The 24,291-nt window shown below is 42.0% G+C and overlaps 2 protein-coding genes across 3 annotated transcripts in view; one reads left to right on the forward strand and one right to left on the reverse strand.

The window, feature by feature from the left end:
• IFNK (interferon kappa) overlaps positions 1–5,973 on the forward strand; it is a 28,720-nt gene extending 22,747 nt beyond the window's left edge. Inside the window, exon 2 of the mRNA XM_069472127.1 lies at positions 5,332–5,973. Within this exon, the coding sequence (XP_069328228.1) occupies positions 5,332–5,973 (642 nt within the window). The remainder of the gene's footprint in view (positions 1–5,331) is intronic.
• Positions 1–10,648, reverse strand: part of MOB3B (MOB kinase activator 3B) — a 181,065-nt gene extending 170,417 nt beyond the window's left edge. The window contains exon 1 of one of the 2 annotated variants that reach the window (XM_069474322.1): positions 10,620–10,648. The gene's annotated coding sequence lies outside the window, so the exon portion shown is untranslated. Of the gene's footprint in view, positions 1–10,120; positions 10,185–10,619 lie in introns of those variants that run through there. The other variant, XM_069474323.1, reaches the window with a different exon arrangement.
• Positions 10,649–24,291: the final 13,643 nt, after the last annotated feature.

Below are 24,291 nucleotides of genomic sequence, written 5' to 3' on the forward strand. Positions count from 1 at the left end.
TTTCTTTCTAAGAGCTCAAATTATTCTTGTGTAGGAAGTTACCATACATATAATCTTCAGCTCGGCTACAAAAGAGAACTGGGTGTTAGTCTGTTCAGAGAGCCTCTCTAAAAGTGGTACGATAAAATGACAGCTATGGGGAGCATCTAGTACAAAGAAGTGGCACTGTGGTGGTGGGGCAATGGTCTAGAGCTTCTCAGCAGTTTTGCTACACAGGATAATACTCAATCAGACTTGAGAACCATGAGAAATCACATGGCAGTTTTTGATTCAATAAACATTTACTGTCTCTGTGTAAGAGGTGCCATGGATACAAAACCAAATAAGATACATTTCTAATCTGGAGGGGAAAATAGATGAATCAACCAAACAATACAAAACTGTGCAACATCACTAGAGTAGAGGTAGAAAAGTGCTCATGATCTAACCAGCCTCGGGAAATCCCAAAGAAAAAACATCAGCAGTAGGAGAGGACATTAAGTGGACACTTGAGTTGCCGTCTACCATTCTGTGAACTCCTCAATTTTCCCCAGCACCTGACTTTGTCCTCCTCATATCCCTACACAAAAAGAACTAAACCCCCAAATAACTTCCCCATCATTGACACATGGCTTCATTACCTTTTCAGTTATCCAGCAAATAATCATCGAGCATCTACTATGTGCCAGGTGCTGTGATAGATTGTATATATCATAAGCCAAGTCTGGTGAGCCATCTATCCTGGGCATAGCATGTAGACTTTTTTATATTACCTCCAAATTATATTGTATATACAGTCACAGAGATACACTTGTAGGATTCAACTTCAGAACATATCACAATTTTTACAATCCTGTTTTGGCCACTCAAAAAATATATATACAAGTCCTCCTGCCCCCACCCATGAAAGTGATCCAGGTCTCTCTCAATCTCCGTGGGTCTTGCTGGGCATTTAAGAGAAAGCAGCAAACAAGCCAGTTGTTGCACCTGCCCTCACAGAACTTACTGTTTAGTGGGGAGAAATATATCAAACAAGGACACATGCCAAACTGGTAAGTATACTTACTGCAGGGAAGGAGAGGGGCAGGACGTGAGGCTAAGCTATCGAGCAAACATTTCATTTTCCCTGAAGTGTTTGAATTTTCACGATATTTACATATCTATGTATTCTCTGTGTAGTCATTATCAATTTCTACATCAGGTACATTATTAAGATAAGAGGAGCCAGGAAAGGGACCAGAGGACCATGCTGGCCCCAGCTGAGGCTGGCCCCAATGCAGAGACAGTGAGAATGAGTGAAACACCAAGTTGCCAGAGCTGACGGGGTTGGTCTGGAGCTAAAATAGCCTCACACAGTGTTGTAGTGAGTGACCTGTGGGAAGTACGGTCAGTTTTGAATGCAAGTCTTCCCATCCCTGGGCTCTCTGCTGGCTCAATCGCCTTTGGCCCCACAAATGAAATGACTTACCTTCATGCACTGAGTAACATGGATGATCAACGTGTGACTCTCATCCTGGTTTGAAACTTGCCTTTTCATGAAGAGCAATAAGTCTCACCAGCAGATGCCAAATGCCCCTCAGCTGAATCACAGCTATCTTGTCTAGACTGAAATGTCTCATCTCCATTTTGTCAAGCAAATTGTGCCTTGCCCATTACTGTTAATCTTATAATCCACATGGATGCAACACAGCTCCATGAAAAACACAGCAGCCCCAGCTAATCAGTATCCCTCTGAGGAAAGCCTGACCACACATAAATGATCCCGGGACATGGTAGGGAAATGAGAGCAGATATCATGGAAACAACATAGCACATCAATGCTTATCCCGCTACTGACAGACGAGGCAGCTGTGACAAACAAATTTAGGGATAAGAATGTTTCCTTACACTGTCATACTTTTCAATTTTCTGATTAAATTTTGAGATAATTCAGATGGCATGACTTTTACAGAACAGAGGTATGACCAATCACTGATCGCTTGTAATCAGAGCAATTACGTGTGAGTGTACACGTGTGTGTGTGTGTGTGTGTGTGTGTGTATGCTTATGTACTATTTTGCTTTAGCATGGCAGGTGCCCTCTTGGGAGTGTGCACTGTTGTTAGGGATATAAAAACAAGTAAAACCATGGAGAAATGCCATCAAATGCAACTCTGCAGGAGGCAGAGAGGTAGCAGAGAAAAGGCTTCCTGCAGAGGGTGTCATGTCTGACCTCTGTTTTGAGAGATCAACGGGAGATTGCATAATATTAATAGATAGTGTTGCCAGATAAAATAAAGACACCCAGTTAAATGTGAATTTCAGACAAACAATTAATGACTTTTCAGTACAGGTATGTCCCAAATATTGCATGGGTACTGTATATTTTTATTTACTAAATCAGGCAATCCTAGTGGTAGGAGAAGGGCAGCCATGAGTGCCAACCATCTCTCCTTCTTTGTCATTAATGTTGTCAACATCAGCATCTATTAAAATTTAAAGCACATGGGAATGAGGTTCATACTATAGGGGAGCCCTAAGAATTTCTCCTCCTACCTGAAACACTGAGAACACACCTGCTTCTTTAACCACCGGGCTCCTTGAAATCGTGCACTACACCTTATTCCTCCTTCTTCAGGATCTAAGCCAATGACTGGCATGTGGTAAATGCTGAAAATACATTTTTGAATAAAAGAGAATATGACATGGAAAAATAGTAAAGGGAGGAAATTTGGAGTTAGAGGGCTAAAATGACAAAACAATGCATGGCAGAAAATATGGGGAACTTCAAGATGGTTGACAATAGCCAGATCTGCAGCTTCTTCCAACACCCGTGAGCAGAACTTCTTATCATAGTAAGACAATTGAACAATCTCTTAGCTTCAGACCACTGAACTGTCTCAAACTAGTGCAAAGTTTACTAAGCAACACAGGCAAGTTGCAGGGAGGTAGAAGAGTATACTAAATTAAGAGATCAATATTTATGCAATTATCTGTTCAAAAAAATCCATAGTTAAGGAGGATAAGGCATTGTAAAACCAAAAACAGAACAAGCAGTTTTAATTGGAATAGTTCAAAAAGTTTTAGGCAGAAGTTATATGAAGCATGTAAGAAGGTATGGCCCTGAGAGATGCTTTGCACTTTATAAACTCTGAGTGTGTGTATGTGCATGTGTGTAATCATAAATATATGTATATGCATATAAACATATTTTTTTAAACTGAAAGCCTGCAAGAATAGTACTCTCCCACACATTCGTTATTCATATTGACCAATTGGAACTGAACCTTAGGGAAAATTCACATTTCCTTTTGAAATACTCTAGAGTGGAAATGTTTTACATAAATAAAGCACTACTGAGCTCATCTCAGATGTATAATGTTTCTTTTTTAAAGTATCTTCTTTTAAAAAATAGTTTTGCCTTATTAAATGAATACTTTCTGTCCACAGAAAACTTTAAAAATTTAGGTAAGTAAAAATAAAAAAAATAAAAAAACACCCATTATTCTTTCAGTCACACGACTCAAAATTTTTAGCATATATACTTCAAGATATTTTTCTGTACCTATATGCATGTCTATACTTAACAAAAACGGCATCAGACTCTATATATTACTATGTAAGCTTGTTTTTAAGCTACAAAGTATATCTATCCAAGTGACCAAATATATTCCCACATATAATTTTTAGTGCTTGCTAAAGTTTTATACTGATGGCTTACTTAACCAGGTACCTATTGCTGAACATTTAAATTATTTTCCATTTTTCTGTGATAAACTTCCTTAGAGCTAAATTTTTAAGGACATCACCATTAGTTTTGGGGAATAAATTCCTAGAGGGAGAATTGCTGAGTCAAAGATTATGCACATTTGTAAGGTTTTGGATCCATATCATCATTTTGCTTCCTAGGAAGCTTATATCAATCTCTAATCCATATAAAATATAATATTTTTCAAAGTAAGTCATCCCAATAAATCTGTCTGTGAAATCAGAATTTATGCAGATAAAGCACATACAGTATTACATATAATAAGTTTTCTTTTCATAGGCAACCACAGGAAACCAGCCAACTGATTTAGACAAAAACTTTTTAGTCAAATCTTCAGAGTCTGCTATATTTGTGGAAACATGGCTTCTTACCATTCTCAAATGACTTTATTGAAAATTAATGTATTTCTTTTTTTAAGATAGTAAAATAAACTAACCTTGTGTAATGACATCCCATTTACTTTATTGGAGAAAGGAATCCATTTGCCTTGACCATAATCAGAAGATTATTTGGTCAAACAAAACAAAAACCACAAATGGTGGATAGCCATCATTACAACAGTAACATTGGTCCAGGCATGAATTAGCTTGGCTAAAATGGGTGACCTCCTACTTATATACGTCCTCAGTGAAAAATACAGGAACAAATGAAAGCCTTTACTATGTCCAGAACCACAAGATAAGAAGGAATGATAACCAAGCAAAAGTTTTATAATACTGTCTACACTACATCTAAAAAAAAAAAAAAAAAGAAAAGAAAGAAAATGTATGATACTATAAGAGAGAAGCTTATGAAGCAGAAAAATATTCTCAAATATACAACCCCCTAGAGGACTTCTAAGAAACCTAACAGAGGTATAGGAAATGCTAGCCAGAGATGGATTTAACTAAAGGAAAGGACAGTTGGAGAATATCAACATTTTCTAATGGCAACAGAAAACCAAACTGCATTAGTCTTCTACTTGATAAGTGTCATTCTAAATTGACCAACTCTGTTCATCTTTTTTGAGATCCAGAAAAATCAAACAAAAAGAGAAAATATACAAATATAGAAGCTTAATTTAACAAGATCAGAAAAACATAAACTATATTATGCTCTGGTGACCTAGCAATCAAATAATCACAGTCATTTGGTCAATGTCTATGATTAACTCAATGAGAGAGGATGTTTGACTATAGGGCCAGGTACCAAAAAAAAAAATATTTTCATGAAGGATTACTCTCTCTTATGTAATAGAATTGGGTGAATGAATGTGTATATAGAGTCACAGCTTTTCAGCTTTCTGAAATACCCTCCCTCAATCTTGTTATGATGATTCTTTAGTGGTGAGATGGATCATCCAGGAATCTAAGGTAATGCAATGGTAATGCTTTGCTCACTTTTCTCAAAAAAAAAAAAAAAAAAAAAAAAGATAGCACTTCCAAAGTCAGCGTAGTCACCCAAAGCCAAAAAGCCTCAGAGGCAAAGGAAAGGGGTTGCAACCCTGAGAATTGTAAAACAACCAATGAGAAAACTCCTCCTGCTGAAGATATTCAGGTATATAAAGGCACATGAAACAGTACTTAAAACATCACTGGCGGACGCTGGGTCTTGTGAATTTTTTAGCTCGGGGAAAAAAAATCACACCCAAAGCCTGACATGATTCAAAAGTGTTTGTGGCGTACACTCCTCGTGGGTCTTTGCATTACTGGCGTCCTATCTCTGGACTGTAACTTGCTGAATATTCACCTGAGGAGAGTCACCTGGCATAATCTGAGACTTCTGAGCAGTATGAGCAATTCATTTCCTGTGGAATGTCTAAGAGAAAACCAAGCTTTTGAGTTGCCCCAAGAGATTCTATCACACACTCAGTCTCTGAAAAGGGACCTCAAGGAGGCCTTCTATGAAATGTCCATACAGGCCTTCAACATCTTCAGTCGATACATTTTTGAATCCACCTGGAAACAGAAACACCTGAAAGAAATCCAAATAGGACTTCATCAGCAGGTGGAGTACCTCAAACAATGCTTGGAGGAAGAGGAGAATGAAAATGAAGACATGAAAACAATGAAAGAAGTTGAGATGAAACACCCAAGAGTTAGGGTCCCCCAGGTGAGCATCCTAGAACTCTGGAGATATTTCAACAGGATAGTCAATTTCCTGAAAGAAAAGAAATATAGTCATTGTGCCTGGGAGATCGTACAAGTAGAAATCAGAAGATGTCTCTACTACCTTCACAAATTCACAGCACTACCCAGGAGAAAATAAGGTATACTTTTAGAATTAAAATTCTATTTCCCTCCAAAATCTCCTTCTCCTTTTCCTCCTCCTTGGTCTTCTTTTTAAGAACTATTGTGCTATCCTGTAAGCTTGTCCTTTGTTGGATTGGTGGTGGTTTATGTAATGTCTGCTGTCTCTGAAGCTTGGCCTTGGAACATCAGTCACATTCCCCTCTCTAAGGAGAGGCAAAGCCAACCCTCCCCTGGTGACCAAGAGTCTTGTTAGAAAGTCCTTAAGACAGGTTTAAAGGTGTAAGATTCCCTCTCCATCTTCTAATCTCTCTTCTTCTTCTCTTTGGCCATTTTGAACTAGCTTTGCTCTACCACCTTTGAACTTCACCAAGATAATGATTAGAGGATATGGAGCAGAGAATGTTGCAAAATGTTAACATTTCAATGACTTAACCCTCTTGCTGCCAAGAATGTTTATTCTATGAAACTTCAGCACATTAAAAGAGCATATACAAGCTCCCAAGAGTCAATACTCTTCCTTTCCCAGCTCTTGCCCAGAGAAAAAAGGTTGACATTTCTGGCCCATTTGCTTCTCAGCTTGGTTTGTTTGAAATGATGCTGTTTGTAGAATGGTATTTCATTACTTTGAGTGAAGATCCATAATGAAGTGGGCTGGATGGTTGAATTAGATGACCATTAAGCTCTCTCATTTCACCATTGAGAGCCTATGATTCTAATGCAGAGCACTCTTCATTCCTGATGTATATTGTTTAATTCCTATATCTAAAAGCCTGGAAAATGCTGCAGAAAAGTAGTTCAGTATCTGTCATTCATTGCTTTTCACGTGCCTGAAATGAAATGCCTAGAGTCATAATATGGAAAAATTTTACAATAGATTTTCCTAGTTAGAAGACTATATTTTCTGTCAGTTAATTAAACTAGCTATTCTAATAACATATGACACTTCATGTCTTTTATCTTTTTACAAGTTATTCTATACCCAGATTAACTAGATTATTTACTTAAATTTTCTTATTGGCCCTTCACCTATATTAATTCACCACCTAGCTAAAATCAATTTTCTCTTCCTCTCTCTTCTCTACCCCATTTCAGAAACATATATCTTCAAGCAAAAATTAACAGAGATGGTGGCTGCACAAAAGAGGGTGAAATGTACCTGCTTCAGCTCTTGGGAGACCTCTCCTGCTAATGCTATAGGGGGCATGCTGCCAAGCTGTTCAGACTCTAGGTTGTTCCAAGTTCAGGGTTCAAATGGTAATAGTCAAAGAAAAAAAGTCTTATGATAAAAGTGAGACAAATTTCCATCAAAAAGTTAGAAGAAATGTTTAAAAGAGCAAGAACAAATTGTGGATCATGGTATATGGGTTATCAGCAGAAGTATCAGAAAATAAAATGAGTTAGTGTGATCCATTTAGTAAAAACAATCACCAACAGAGTTGTTCCAAATGAAAAAAAAAGCACTACAAGCTGTAAAAGAGCCAGGACACGTAAGCTACTAAGCTGAAAACATACACTTGCTATTTTCCATTAATTTCTCTAATAATGCCTTTGCCTGGTCTCCCTAATAACTTTACTGGAATTATGTCAGTTATTATAGTCATTCGTGGTTGCAGTCTTGCTAAGTGTTTATATGCAGGAAGGAAGAAAATGGCCAAGAAAGCTGAGTATTTCCAGTCAATACAGATTGTTCGATTGTGAGGCAGGGGTAGAAGTCAGAACAGTATGTTTTTATAAAGAGCACATCTAATCAAAAGGAAAAGGAGAACAACACCACTGAAAAATAGGCAAGGACACAGACTGACATCATCACAAAGGAAGAAATACAGACAGTATGAAAAATGTTTAATCCAACTTGATTTTAAAAACCCAATATAAGACAAGATACTCCCCTGCCATCAATATGCCAGAAATGAAGAAGAATGATAATATAGAATGTAAGTGAGGAGTAAAGTATAGGAAACAGATCTCCTTGTGTATTGGTGGGGAGAGGGTAAGAGGGTAGACATTTCCTACAGGACCATACAGCAATCTTAAATATCCTAAAGAGTACATCAACCCTTTTGACTTAGCTATCATATCCAGAAATTTATTCCAAGGAAATAGTTAGATGAGATTGTTCACTGGAGCCGTGTTTATAACAGCCTCCTCTCTCTGTCTTTCTTTTTTTTTTTTTTTTTTTCATTTTCACATATCTATATTTTCTATTTTTCCTACAATGATTTTTTTGGGGAGAATTTCTTTTTAATTCTAAAATTAAAGAAGCCAAACAAGCTTATCTTCCCCTATAATTACCCTGTTTTCTTTCCTGGGGTGGACTGGGACAAGCATTGTCTTTTTACTTCATTAAAGATGACTTCAGGTACTTGAGCAACTCCTAACCATTTTGTTGCAGCTTCTCTGCTTCTGCTGCTGCTGCTGCTGCTGCTGCTCCATTTCATAGGAATCCTTCCTTGGAGATCATTTTCATAATGAAATGTTTATAAAGTACCTTCCAGTTGTTCAAAGATTTTACTTTTTTTCTTTTATTGGTCCCACTGGTAATACCCAAAAATCACTGGAGAAAGTCCTCTGTGTGTCACATTCCTGACTTAGCAGTTTCATTTCTTGAAACTCAAAAGTTCTGTTAACTTGGTAAGGGGAAAACTCCTAGAACTGTGCAGAGGCAAGCACACAGTTTCCACTTAAAATGTTTGAATGGGTACATAAGTCACAAGTGTTCCTACCTAAGCCTCCTACCTCCCCTGGGTTGGGGAGGGATCAAAAGCTGGAAAATAAAAAGAGTACAATTCCGTCTCCTTGGAAGAGGCACTGATTGGGCTTCCCACAGAAAAAGCTGGCAACACTAGGTCAACGCAAGGCTACGAGGAAATATATTAATAGGCGCCAACAGGTGCACAGACCGGGCCTCCCCTCACTGTTAAGAGGACACTCTGGGCACCATCTGGGGGCCCTGCCTTCTCAGAGTGGCTACTTTGCTTTTGCTCCAGTTCTTTAATAAATAATCTACAGTACACTCACTACGAATGAACACCATGTGTACACATCTAACTTGTGCAAGGAAGCAGGTCACCTATAATCTAACAGGCACAGCCACAGGGGAACTCAGGGCCATCCCAAGCCACCTGTTCACTGAGATGTGGAAGCGGGAACATTGCTCTGGCCGCGTGTGAGTTGCATCCTCTGGGTCCTCTTTTTCTACGATGCAGAAAGAGAACTTGGGATTTAAACTGGGAGCCCTACGCAGTCAGAACTCCACGTTCATTCCCGAGTGAGCCACCACACCACTACTTCCAGGCAACGTCTTGAGGTCTCCTAGGTTTTTCGCCTCTCCATTCTGTGAATTTCTGGCCTGCCCTCCCGTTTCTGGAAACTCGCAGACCCCAGAAGCTTGGCTTTCTGCCTACTAGGGGTGCCTTGACACCCTCCTACTGCCCAGGCAGCGGACCAGCCACAATGCCTTTAGCTAGAGATTGAAATCCTCCGGAACCAACCACAGCACACTGTGGATTGGGGCGGAACCTTGCTTCCACTCTCTCGAAAGCAGCACCCTTCTCGGATTTTTGCCCTTTGCGGCGCGCCTGGGATCAGATCTGAGAAATGCGCCCTGGGCCACAGGCAGCCGCGGAGGCGGGGAAGGAACAACTTTCCCTCCGCCCTCTAACCACAAGGCCGGGGTGGGGCGGCCTCGTTGGGGTCGGGCTCCTCTCCTTCCCCAGCTGGGATCCCCTACTGGAGCTGGCCCGGAGGCAGGAGTAGGGGGGCGGGGAGACAGCAAGAGGGGCTTCCTTCTCTCCCCAAGCCCCGCCAGATGTTGGAAAGGCAAACAATAGGGGAAACGCGGAGAAACAAAAGGCCATTCGCCACGATCTCTGTGGGCTGTGTCGCGAGGTCCCTGAGGGGAGAGCGTATGGGGGAGAGTCAGAAAGGGGAGTGAGGGGCGATCCCGAGGGGTTTAGGGTCTCTGGTACTTGCCAGGCGCCAAGGGTCAGTTCTGTACCCTCCTGAGACGGGGCCAAAGGTGGGGAGGGGCAATCAAAGAAAAGTTGAAGGGTTTTCACCTTCTTCCCCAGTGCAGGGAAAAGGAAGGGCTGGGATTCCAGATGTTTGACAGTTGTTGGCCCAAGAGTTCTGCAGGATTTGTGTGTCCTTTGTACACTCCCTACCTCCACGAAGCAGGAACAGCCCGGGGCGACCTGTCTGTGCGGAGTTCCCCTACGCAGCCCCAAGCCGAGTCTCCTCCCTCAGGATCCAGACGCCCAAGCGTGGTCCCCCTGCCCCGGGCGCACTTCTGCAAAAGTTTGTCTTCCCGCCACCCACAGCCCAGCACGCACCCTGCAGGCACCCGCGATTCGGGATGGGTTCGGGGGCAGACCTGCACTCCGAAAGAAGGAGGGTTTTACTGATTTATATCTTTTAAAATCAAGGCCACGGATCCCGGGGTGGGAAGCGGACTCTTATTCCTGCCGGGAATTGCGCACGCGGAGCCGGCCAGAAGCCAAGGCGCCGGCAGCGGTCTGAAGCGGACTCCAGCCCCGAAAGCCCGCGGCCGGCCGGCGGGGGAGCGGGTCCACACCTCCCGCACCCTGTTGCACCCGTCCCCAGGTGCGCTCTGCACCCCTGCCCGCCTGGGGCGCTGCCTTCCCTCGCTTGGTTTTCACTCACCGTGGGGGTATTTCCTTCAGCCCAGGGCCTTCGCCGGGTCAGCTGCAGTCAGAGCGAGAGAAAAAGGGTGAGCTCGGGGCAGGTGGGGCGACGCTTGCTCTTCCACGCGAGGAGCTCTCCCGCCAGCGCGCGCGGTCCCAGAGAGCCAGGGGCGGGCGGGCGCCGGGCTCCAGCTGCAGCCGCCGCGGCTCCAAAGCAGCCCCCACACGCACCCAGCGCGCCGCGCAGCCCGCCGGGGCTCGACTGTCGCGCGGCGGCGCCGGGCGGGGACCCCTGGCGGCCGCCTGTGGAATGGCAGCTTCGTGGGGGAGAAAAGTCAGGTCGCCTTTAGGATCATCTTCCCTCGGGAAAGAGATGGAACAGGAGTAGTCTACGGGGCTCCCAAGCTTTCAGAAGAGACACTGACCCTCTGGCGGGCCAGGGCGGCAAGGAAGATGTCGGATCAGAAAGGATGTGTTCTGGGTCCACGACTGCCACTGCCAAGGCACCTAGAGAGAGGAAAATGGCTTACCTTCTCCAGGATTTTCTGACCGTTGAAAAATGCCATAGACTGCCTGATACAGAGTGGAGCATTAATCATAGGAAAATACTTTGAGATTCTAGTGGATTACTAGAACAAGCTGGGAATAATGAATAAACAAGGACTTCAAAGCCCAACCCACAGCCACTTTCTACTTGCCTGATCTTGGTCTACCCAAAACTTTAAACCTCAGTATACTCCTTTGTAAATTGCGGGGAGCAACATCTACCTTACAGAGTGGTTGTTAAGGGTAAACAAAGATAGAGAGTGTTCTTAGTTTATAGTACGAGTCATCAAATATGAGCTTTCTGACTTCCCGAGAAAAAAGATTGGGTTTTTCACATCTTTCTAGTCCCCATATGACAGCGTGTTAATGTATATTGATTGAGGAGTAGCAGATGACTAAGTACTGCATTTTACAATTCTCACTACACACTTTAAAGAGGTGTGGAAATACATTGAGTAGAAATGAGGATATATGGAGGAAACATCCCTCCCCCAATAGAGGCTTCCACAGCTACTGGTTATTTTTTGCAATATCAAGTCATCTCTGAGTGAGGGGACTACCAGATACAAAACACAACCACTAAGCAATATTTCTATTCATCACAGAAGAATGCAACTTCATTTCCAAACTGCCCCAATTTTTAGACACTCCAACCTAGGTCACTGCATTTAAAGCTTCTTTCGTCCTTCTCACCTCTTGGCAATCAGAGAGCTCTTCATCATCCAGAAGAATTAGGATAGAAGTGTCTCTTAATTATACCAGTTTACCTTTACTAGTCTTCTCTCACTCACTTATCCCTAACTGGAAGAAGGCTGTTGTCTGCCAAGGAATTCTCATTATGTGATCTTTTCTTTCCCATCAAGAAGAGAGGAAAAATAAGGTTTCTTGTCTCAGAAACTAAAGCAGGACACTGAGATCCAACTTCTGCCCTTGGAGATAGGGCTCACCCATCAGGATGCAGATAAGCAGATCATGGCAGGGCTAAGAGGGCATTTAGTTCTAACCAACAAACATTAATGGAACTGTCTCTGCCTCTCTCCTTGGGTTTCAACCTTGCCACTCTCTTAATAGCTCCTTCCCTTGGGAAGAGTGGTAAATCTGGTGATTGGGAGGGAGCCTTTGGTATTTCCTGGATAACTTTCACCAGGGAGCAGAGTCTCTCTGATCCAGCTTCTCTGCCTATGACCAGGTGACTGGAGGAGGATGTCTTAACCTTCAGAATCTTCTAAGAAGGATGAACATTCTGGATGCAAGCTCCCCTTGGTCCTCCTGGGCTACCTCTCATTCTCCAACCCAGTTTTATCAGAGCCCTGCATAGGTGTTATACAGCAAATTTGACTCCATCCTGAATGGAGCAAAGTAACATTTCTCACGGACTATTATTCCTTATGTGTATGCTTCTTTGCCTCTTTAGAAAAGAAATCTCAAAGCAAAGAATGGAGGAAGGGGAAGATTCAGGTACGAAAAATTCACCCAAACTGAACCAATCCTCTTCGTCAAACTCACTCCCACTTGCCACCTCAGTGACTAGCCACAACCTTTCAGTTGCTCAGGCCCCAAACCGTGGAATCATCTTGGACTTTTCTCCTTTTATATTCCATCTCTGACCTCTCAGCAAATCTTGTTGCCTTTAACAGATATCCAGAAGCATCTCTCTTTCCACACCCGCCTCCTCCACTCCCAGTTACTACCCTGGTCTAAGCCACAGATACCTTTAGCTTGAATTACTGCAATAGCCTCTTACCTGGTCTCCCTGCCTCAACCCTGCCCCCTGTGGTCTATTCTCAATAAGCAGTCAGTGTAATTCTGTGAAAAATGCATGTCACATCTTGTCAGTCAAAATCCTCCTTTGACTTGTCTTAGAGTAAAACCAAGCACAAACTGGCATCCTTTCATTTCTGATCTCATCTCCCACTATCCTTCCCATCACAAATGCCTCTCTGTCCATGATGTCGTCTTTGGTTCGCAGAAATGCCAGGGAATCTCCTACCACATGGCCTTGATACTTGCTGTGCCTTCTGCCAGGAATAGTCTTTCTGATCACTCAGATACTTCGTGGCTTGCTATCTCACTTCCTTCAGCTCTTTGCTCAAAAATCACCGGATATCTCCCTTTTCAACCCCATTTAAAATTACAACCATCCTCTCCTTCTGACACTCCCTATCCACATTTCTTGCTCCAATTTTCTCCTTAGAATTTATTGTCATCTGACATACTCTATATTTTACTTATTTTGTTTACTACCTGTATTAGTGTTCTATGACTACAAAACAAATTACCATAAACTCAGTGGCTCAAAGCAATACAAATTTATTATCTTACAGTTCTGGAGGTTAGAAGTCCAGCATAGGTCTCACTGGGCTAAAATCAAGGTGTTAGCAGGGTTGCATTCCTTTTTAAAGTCTATAGAGGAGAATTCATTTCCTTGTTTTTAACCAGCTTCTAAAGGCCACCTGTAGTCATACTGCTCTGGACAACAGTGCTCAGAGTTCAAGGGCTACTCAAATTAAATTTGATGAGAGGCTATTCCTATTCATTTTGGCTGAATCTGATTTTTCAGCATCACTGTGCTCATGAGTATGCTAATTGTAATTGTTACAGGCAGTTCACTAGCAGCAGACATACGTGAGTCCTTCCTTTTGTCCCAAGTAATGAGAGTTCACACATCTAAGTGTACACCTAATACATCTTTAATGGTAAGGCACATTTTTTCCTTACCTTCTTTGATTTTGTTTTCAAGACCCTGAGAAGTCATATGGCTGGATAAAATTGTCTCAATGCTTATGGGAGCTTTTGTGATAATAAAATTTATGTTAATGAACTATGGGTCTTAGAAATAAATGTGCTTGGCTTTCCCTAAGCATTGAAGTCATGGCAATTCAAACAAGAGCAAATTTTTATATATGAGTGTGTGTGTGTGTGTGTATATATATATATATATAAAATGTGTGTGTATGTGTATAAAGATATATGTTTTAGAGATTATATATATCTTTTAAGCAATTTCAAACCATGACAAGAATCTATACTATATTATCTTAAAACACATTTTCTGCTAGCATAATTCTTAACATATAATGACACTAAATGTCTACAGTCATTTCCTCTGAAATCCACATTACACCAATCCCATTCTGTGGAAGAGGAACAAAGGCATAGAAAGGTCAGAACTGGAGAGCTGGGAAGAACGCATATCATGGTTTAAAGTTGCATCAGTGACAGCTGAACAAGACAGTACAGTTTGGAATCATAATGGGCAGTTATACACCTTCCGTTCTATAGGAATAGAGTGAATGTTCTTTTTCAAGTTACTTGTTAAATACTTTTATTGAAAAGAGACCGTGCTCTTTCTTCCTGCTCTTAAGATCTGTTTTAATTGTTCATAGTGACCCAATGCTCCTTTAGGTCTCCCCACCAGACTGTGTTTTTTCCTTCTTTAAAAATTAAATTTTTAATGAATGACTCTTCTCAAGATACGATGTTTCTGTTCTGGCTTAACACCAGCCACGTGTGGTTTACTTGAGGTCTACCGCAGTATTTTGAATAATGGAGAGGAATTCTCTCACCGTGAAACAGGTTGGCTTAGATATGATCCAAAAAGGGTTAGTTGCCAGGAGAAGCAGAGCGTAAGGTAGTCACGTTTAAAGGCACCACAGCCTGGATCCTCCAAATCAATTCTAAAGTGAGACTTTAGCACTTTTCACAAGCAGGAAAATCAGAATGCTGTGTGCTCGATGGGTTTGGGAGGTTGTGCTCTCAAAGCAATTACTACAGAAAGGCATAGAAAGATAGACAAGAGGCTAGCAGTGTCTCATGGATGCTTCCAACTTGCTATAACTCCCCTTTCTCCTTTAAGTAGAAAAATAATGAGGATCTCAAATAGACTTTCTCTATTCCAGAACACAGCCTAACTGCTTTTGTGATCAGTGCCCATTACCATCACCAATAAACGAGTCATTAATCCTCAGTTGCCTTGTATGGCAAACACAGAAAAAGTCTTTTATATCTCCTCAGCTCTCCTTGAATGTCTGTGGGAAAGAAATGAAGGAAGTAAATTTTTCTACTGTCAGATTGAAGGTAGCTTTTGATGATCTGGGAACTTCTCCAAACCCCCCACCCCCCGCCCTCCTGGCAGAGAAAATAAACAAGATTTTTCCCTTTCACATCATAATTAAGGCAAGAGACAAAAGTGAGGGCATCACTCATCCTGACCTTCTTTAGCCTCTAGCTGTTCTACCTACTCAGGACCCCATTTTCTCAAGGTTCCAATTAGGTTTGATACACTGCTTAATATTAATTTCCTCTTAAGAAGCTACTTCACCATTTGGAAAGCCCCTTGGATTGAATAATAATTGAATTTCCAAATGGCCTTGGGCTAGCGTCAATTGCGATAGTGTTTCATGTTCTGTCACATGAAAGAGATCTGCCTTGGGTATTTAACAGCCCTGATGATGCCTATTCAGAGGGACAAATCTCTCTGAAAAGATTTTTGGAAAAGTTTCCATTAAATTTTTTCCAGGCATTGTTGCCTAATGCTCAACAGTCCCTGTAGAGATGAATAACTAACTTCCTTCCTTCATTCATTTTTTCCTTCCTTTTCCGCCTTTTATCCTTCCCTTTACCTCCTTTCTCTCTTGCTCTTCCCTCCTTTGTTACTTTGTTCCACAGAGAAAAATTTGCTTCCTTCATTTCTTTCCCACAGACGTTCAAGGAGAGCTGAGGAGATAATAAAAGACTTTTTCTGTGTTTGCCATACAAGGCAACTGAGGATTAATGACTCGTTTGTTGGTGATGGTAATGGGCACTGATCACAAAAGCAGTTAGGCTGTGTTCTGGAATAGAGAAAGTCTATTTGAGATCCTCATTATTTTTCTACCTAAAGGAGAAAGGGGATTATAGCAAGTTGGAAGCATCCAAGAGACACTACTAGCCTCTTGTCTATCTTTCTATGCCTTTCTGTAGTAATTTTTTGAGAGCACAACCTCCCAAACCCATTGAGCACACAGTGGTCTGATTTTCCCACTTGTGAAAATGCATCAAGATTTCTACCCAAGGTCCTAGAAAAACAATTCTCTTTATTTAATAAAATTGGTTTATACTTCACTTTCATTCCCTTCCCTAGTCTTCTTGTTTTCCTTTGTTCTTTTCTGGCCCTTTTTTTTTTTTTTTTTTTTTTTTTTTTTTTTTTTTTTGCAGCTGCTAAACCAGGTTTTCATTTGAAGTTGGTCCTCGCTAGTGCTCCAACTGTCAGCACCAGAAGCCAAAATGAAAGCATCCATGCTAACAAGGAAGTCCCGGGGTTGGAAAGGAGCTCCATGATCCTGAGCCTCCAAGGAGATGGAGGCCTAGACACACCAGTCACCAGTTTGAGTCTTGTAGCTTGTTAGTGGCAGAGCCACTGTTACAACCCAGATCTTGTGACTTTCAATACCAAGAATGTTTCTTGGTTTAGAAGTTGTTTTTCATTGTTGCAGTTGGCCTGTGATTATGTTACTCTTGTGAGAAGGCCATTTTGTAGGTCAGTGCTTTGGAAAGGCTGTTTTCCCTTCCTTGGGTACTGCATAGACGTGCTTGGCTTGTTCATTTGGCAATGCCCTGAACTCCTCTGATCCCCCAGCCCTTTCTCCTAGAAAACAAGGCTTGCCTACAGGATACCAAGTGTTTTTCCCAGGGCCTTGCTCCTGTTATACTGGATTTCTCTGTCAACCCCTCCCACTACTACACATACCCATAGTGAAAGAGGAAAAGGAGAAGACAAAGAAAAAGGAAACAAGAAGAGAAGGAAGGTGGAAGCAAGAGAGGAAAGAAGGAAGGAAGGGAGGGAGGTATGTCAAAGATTAGCAGTGGTTCATATAGGAAAATTAATGGTGAGATATGCCTTTGTTAAATTTTAGTACTTACATTGATATCTGTTATAAAGGAGTGATTTAAAAGCAATCTCCTTCCTTCTTCCCCAGCTCTCCCTACTTACCCTGAGGTTGTATTTCACTGAATGTTTTTCCTTGATGACGTAGTCTGGCATTATCTTTCTTTAAAAATTTATTCCTTTTGTGAGGTTCGTTTGCCAACCATCCCCCTTTTATAATACCTGCAATTTCCCTGTTCCTTGGTTTATTTTTGGAAGTATACACCTACCCAAACACTCATTTCTTTCACCTTTGTCCTTTTGCTTCACAAGTAGTCTAGCTGAAGTTTGTTGAGCCTGACCTCTATCAGCAGAACTGCTCAGCTTGAATAATAATAAGTGGTTGTGGTTTTAAGTCATTAAAGTTTTGAGTGATTTGTTATGCAATATTATTGTGGCAATAACTGACTGATACAGATAATGTGGTGGTCTTGATGAATGAAAGAGTGCTGGCCCATAAGTAAACACTCAATAAATGGTTGCTGGACTGGAATAAACTAGCAGATAGATTAAATTAATACTCATCATAGGGTCTTGATTAAATATATTATAGTATAGCCTAACAATGGAACATGATACAGCTATTAAAAATGAGTGAAAATTCAATAAGCTGACTGCTGAGGATTTGCGCAGTTTGTCTGCACATCCATCTGTAAAGAAAGCATGTTTACAAAGCAGCATGTATCATACGATCCCATTTTTAATATTTAAAATATCTGCATTGTATGTATTCCTAGGAAAGGATTTGGAAGTATATACACTAAGATGCTGACAATGGTTCTCTGGATGGAATCATAACAGGTAATTTTAATTTTTTTTCTATACTTCATTTGAAAATTTTCAACATTATTTTTGTAATAATAAAGAAATAAGGTCATAAGATATATTTTTACTGAGTTCAAAACACCTGGGGTGAGCTACCCTGTTATGACATTTTCTCCTTCTTTCTCTAAAGCACTGGCTGTTTCTCAGAGGGCACACAGGGAGAGGGCAGGCGACACAATCAGGCTTTGTTGGACACCAAATGAATGTACTGAGCCCTTCCATTGTTCCAAAACAGCTCTGTGTTTTGAAGTTCAGCAGGGGCCAAATTCAACCCAGCATATGTGATTATGCTGGTATTGGCAGAAACTGCAAATGGATCCTCTCCTGAATGTGATGTGTTTGTGGGGACCTACCAAGATGACTCTCCCATCAACCGCGGGTAGCAATGGCACACCTGCCATGACCTCTTCTGTGTGCTGTCTGTATCACTGTGTCCCTTGCAGCCCTCCTCCCGCCTTGTCTTGGTGAAGAGTTCCTGGCCAGCAGCCCTTCCCCACCCCCCTTTCTGGCCCTAGCACTCTGCCCCAGCCCATGGGGTGCCAGCAGGCTCCAGTCACTTCAGGGGCCCCCTTCCAGGCCAAAATCTAGGTACATGATCCAAACAGCACCAACAGAGTTCTTCTGTGGGAATTTATACATGGGTCCTGAGGTTACCAAGCAAGAATGAGAGAAGCCAGAGGTCTCTGCAGCCATCCCCTTCTCACCTCTCTCAAATATGGGTGAGCTTATCCGAACCATGGGAAAAAGAATCAGCAAGAGATGGGAAAAAGAATCAGCAAGAGAAGCACAGACGAGAGAGACACAAAGAGAAAGTGTCAAAGACATTGTTTAAATTCCTGCAACCAGTAGTGCCTGAAGCCAGCGCCAACCCTATAATTCCTTGCTGCAAAACTCAATGGATTCCCTTTTGCTTAAGTTAGTTCTAGTTGGGTTTCTGTTACTTGCCACGGTAAGAGTTCTAAATAATAACATATAGGCAGCTCAGGGACAATCTCAGAATCATTAAATGAAGTGTTGAAGGACCCTTGAGACCATTCTCAGCATCTAGTGCAGCTCCAGGGACTTAGAGATAGAAGATAGAGGGCAGGGAGGTAACATTTTTTGAGCACCTACTATGTGTTAGGACCTGTGCTGGGCATATCCACATAGACTAACTCATTTCATCCTTCCAATGACCTTGGATAGTAGGTATAATTATTCCCATTTTAGAGATTGCAAAACTTGCCCAAGTTTCACACAGAGCTTCTTTGGTGCTCTCAATCATGACTTTCTCTCTCTTTGCATCCATCAGCTCTGTAAGAAGTGAGATCAGTGTTTAGGGAGTATGGCTTGGTGCAAGTAGACCTCTATGGTGCCTTGTGTCACATCTCTTCACACATCTCTGATTTCAGTGCTTTTATGAAGTGCTAGTTTCCCAAATCTCAAGCACGTATGAGCCGTCATTTCACTGTCTGCTTCAAGACTGTTTCCATAGATGCAGGAGCTTGTTCAGCCCAGGAGCAGGTAGTGTCTGTGCTGCAGCAAGGGAGGGCTAGTCAGAGCCCCAGGGACAACCCATGGAAAATGAGAGCCAGTGAATAAATACTTGAGGCAGGCAATTATGGGAGGCATTCTTTACACTTCTTAGAGATCCAAGAAAAATTTAGCGCTACTTGCCTGAAATGGCCAGTTGCCAAATTTATCCATATATTGACTTTTCCTCCTTTGTGTTCTGATCTGCCTGATCTCTCACTCCCGCTTCCTGGAATCACTTCCCAAATAAACTAACTGCACTCCCATTTTTGTCGCAGGCTCTCACTTGGGTTCCTGGTAGAATGGAAATAAAGGCCATCTTGTGTGTTGATTAGTAGAGGAAGAGGTTATTGTGAGGCGTACAAGAAAAGAAGCTCAAGTTAAACCAGAGAGGGGCCCTGAAACAGAGAGAACAATTCCAAGCTAGGGAATTGATTAAGAAATACTCTTGAATAGAACTCCCTTTGAGAACATATACCCAAAGTGTGGATTAAACAGCCCTGGAAGAAAATACAACAAAATATTAACCATTTTTCTCTTCTGAGTAAAATGTCAATGGAAGTTCCCCAGATCTTCCTTCCTTCTCATGTAATCCACCAGTCTTGATCTGCCCCTGGAGAATCACAATTCTCGTCACTAAGAGATAGTGACCTTTTTTTCTACAACTCAAATTAGGTATAAGATACCTAGCCATTGTTCTCCACCTGGAAGGCAGCACAGCATGTTAGTTCAGAGTATGGTGTGGGCAATGAAAGGTCAAGCTCTAGTCGGCTGGGTGACTAGGTGTCTCAGTCAGGTTTTGCTACAGAAACAAACCACCCCCTGTGATGGTTCATTTTATTTGTCAATATGACTGGGGTCCGGGATGCCCAGATAACTGGTAAAATATTCTTTCTGGGTGTATCTGTGAAGATGTTTCTGGAAGAGAATCAGTAGACTGGGTATAGAAGATCCCCCTCACCACTGAGGGAGGGCAGCCTCCAGTCCATGGAGCCCAGAGAGAACAAAAAGGCAGAGGAAGAGTGAATTTGTGCTCTCCCTGGTGCTGGGACATCCCTCTTCTCCTGCCTTTGTACATCAGAGCTCACGGTCCTTGGGTCTTTGGATTCCAGGACTTATACTACTCCAGGAAGCCCACCCTTCCTACACCTCCCATTCCCTTTCTCAGGCCTTCACACTCAGACTGCATCACACCACTGGCCTCCCTGGTTCCCCAGCTTGCAGACCACAGGCTGTAACACTTCTCAGCTTCCATAATCATGTGAGCCAGTTCCCATAATAAACCTCTCTCTCTGTCTCTTCATATATTATACGTGCAAAAGTTGCTAGGCATACTGGATTTTCCCCATCATAGGAGCTATTCTCTTAGGTTTCCTGTATTGTTACTACACGGCGGAAAGCAAATCCTCCTGAAGAAGCCTCGATGAAGTCTGGAAAGAACATCCACTTGGGAGTGAAAGCTGGAGACTTGCTTGGGGGCTGCAGTGATGCCCTCTCCTTGAATCCTGCCTGTATTCTTCCCCTGTGGAGCCAAGAGGGTCGGCCAGATATCCACCTCAGACCTGGACCAATGTCCTTCACCTCTCAGAGCCTTACTCCTAAAGCACCTGCTCACTCCTCTGTGTCCGTGCTAGTGTTTCCTTGCTTCACTGGTTTCCACGAGTACCCTTACATTCCAAACCTTTCTGTTCACAATTGCAGTTCATATGTTGTAGCGACATTGCTCTTTGGTAAAAATACCTGCTTTCCAATATACTGAATGTCCATTAGACATTCTTAACAGGTCAGCAGTCTAGTGTTGAAGCTTTTCTTTTTCCATTTTTCTTTTAAGTAAATTAAAACAAAACACCAAAAAACCCCAAAAACAACAACAACAAAAAAAACAAAACAAACACACACCAGTGAGCTCAGATTGAACCAGAGCAAGGCCCTGGAACAGAAAAATTCCAAGCTAGGAATTCTATTAAGTTAACTCTGTTAACTACTCTGTTGGTTCTTGGTTTTGTTTCCCTAAAGAACCATGACTAATACACCCACCAAACTTAGTGGCTTAACACTGCAAAGATTAATGTCTTGCTTATGCAACATGTCCATCTTGATGGGGGTGGGGAAGGGAGCTTTGCTCCAGCAGCTCCCACTGCAGGATCTAGGCTGTAGCGCAGCCACTACCTGGAATGTTCATTGCCATTGTGGCAGAGTGAAAAGGAGGCAGACTCACACTGGTTCTTGAACCTTCCATCTGAAAGTGACATACGCTGCTTATTAGTGTTTCATTGGCCAAAGAGAGTTGCATGCTTATGCCTGAGCTGCACTGAAAGGGAAAGTGCAATCCAGCTTCCAAGAAAGGAGGGGGAAAAAAGCAAGGTATTTTAAAAAGTGTGTATCATATTTGGACAATTGTGCAACCTATGGTTCAGTGTTCCTATCACGTACTGTGGGGATATTCACTTTACTGGGTTATTGTGTGGGTTAGATGTGAAGCTGCAAAGTACCTGGCACACAGCCATCACTCAATAAATGTTTCTAATTTGACCCTGGTCCTTTGCATACGTGAAATGTAATATTAAGGTTTGCTCCAATCTTTCCTACATCTTTGGGATAAGCAATAACAAGTTCTTCAACCCTTTTCCATATGTTATACTTTCTAATCTTTAAAAATGATTCCTGTACCTTTTTTTCTGAATTCCTCCAAGTTCTGTCCATTCTAAGATATAGGTTCTAGCATGGTGCTCCTCACACAGAGAAGTACCCAACTACTTCTAAGGAATAAGAACATACTTATTTTGAAGGAGAGCTATACAAATATAAAATAATAATTGTATTTATTATTTATGGCAACATTATTCTAGTACTCAGAAAAACTCAGCATAAGTTCATTAGAGCAGTATAGGCCTCATTAGAAAGAACATAATATTATCATTATACCTGAAAAACTAGGACTGGGTACAAGTTATTATGACAGTGCAGGCTCAGTTGGCCAAGTATGTTATTACAGTTTCAATGGAACCATTATCTTGTCAACAGAACATATGGTGAAACCTGCAGGGGTTTCCTCTGACTTCATGAGAGTGAGCAGACTCTGTCTTTCCCTAGGGAAGGCAGGGGCCTGGAAGTGTCTGAGCAAAAGCCTGAGGCAAAGGCTATACACCCCATCCCAGCCCTCCTCTCATCATCCCAGCTTCTGGTTTAGAAAACCAGCATTTTGAGTGTCTAGTCATAAGACTTTCTCATTGTCCTTGGGTTGGGTTGTGGCCGCCCCCCTTGCTCCCATATGAAGGTCATTGATCCTTAGTTTTATAAGGTGTTTATTCTTGCAGAATTTGGGTCAGGGACTCTTTCTGTTCAGCAAGTGATTCAGCTCATGTGGACCCTGGGGTTGTTTACATTTTCAGGAACTGCTATTGCGAAACTAAAGAAGTTTATTTTACGTAGCCTGGTTGCTTTTGCCAGATGAATTCATTTGCTCAAGTTATTTTTAAAATGTGCTTTTTCTTAGCTCCTTAGGGAAACTCTAGTCTCCTCTTGTTTGTGTGCGTCTAGGCCAGAAAAAAATGCCAAAGCTATTGATGGAAACCAGGGAAAATGTCTAGCCAAAGTGGATCAAAGAAGGTTCCCAGCTTTGAACAAAAAAATCTCTAATTCCCTGAATTCTGGATTAACACACCATATGGTGCTGGTTCCAGCAGCTTATAATAAATCCTTGATGCATCTAGAACCATGAAGAACAAGCACATGAATCTCAAACTGCTCCTACAGGTGTGTGTGTTTGGTGGGGGAGGGGTGAACCACACTGGATATGCCTCCAGAAAAACATCCCCTGCTGCCAATTGGAACTGGCGCCATCCAACAGTAGAGAGACTGCTGGAGGCAGTCAGGTTGTGGAGGCACAAACCCTCTATCTCATCCAGGTCAAATGGCCTGAAATGATTCATCAAGCTACCTTGAAAACATTTTATTTAGCAACTGATTTTTAAAAATAACTCTTTAGGACATGCGTTCTTATCTTTCAGGGGAATCAGAGACCTCTTTGAGAGTCTGAGAAAGGCTACAGAAAAACTTATGACAAATGCTGTGGAAAAAAACCTACCACCCCCAAAATGTGCATTTTTGTACATGCAAAAACTTTTCCTTAAAATCTCAGTGGTATCATTGGGATAACATTCAAGAATTGGTGGGTTCGGGGTGGGGGTGTTCCATAAATCCCCCTGCTTTAGAATTTGGGGCAACTTTAAACCTTAGATTAATGGTATATAGATACTATTCATTCATTCAGAGCTAACTGAGTTCCTGTTTCCTGGCAAGCACTATGCTGGAAGCTGGGGATACAACGACATACAAGACAAGGACCCAGCCTTGTGGACCGCAAGTCTTAATGGAAGACATAAACAGATCCATAATAATGATGTTATAAGTGTTATGTTAGAACTATAAGCACAGAAACAAGGGCTCTGAGGGTAACTGACTCAACATATATTTAATAAACATATTATGTGCTAGGCAATTTAGTATATGCTAGCTAATAGACAAGGTCCTGTCTGATGGAGCTTAAAGTCTGAAATGCTCTCCATCTGGAGTGAGGGGAGGGGCCTGGAAACACATGGACACCCACCTGAAGGTGAATCCTGACTGATAAGTAAAGCTCATCCCAGTGAGGAGAGGGCAAGTACCCCAGGTAGCGGGAGCAGCACGTGCACAGGCCCAGTGATACAACCAAGGTAGCTGGGGGAAACTAGAGAGTTAATCAGGGCTCCTCACGAGGGTACGAGCAGCGAGAGAAAAAGTTGGAGGGGTGTCCCCTGTGCTTCACCTTGGATTGTGGGTTTTATTGTGTGTTGAGGTTGTCACTCAGGGTTTTTTAAAGCAAATGAGTCAGGACTTTCATGTTAGAAAGATTACTCTACCT

Source organism: Eulemur rufifrons, chromosome 7 (genome assembly GCF_041146395.1).
Source record: "Eulemur rufifrons isolate Redbay chromosome 7, OSU_ERuf_1, whole genome shotgun sequence".
In the NCBI taxonomy this organism is placed as follows: domain Eukaryota; kingdom Metazoa; phylum Chordata; class Mammalia; order Primates; family Lemuridae; genus Eulemur; species Eulemur rufifrons.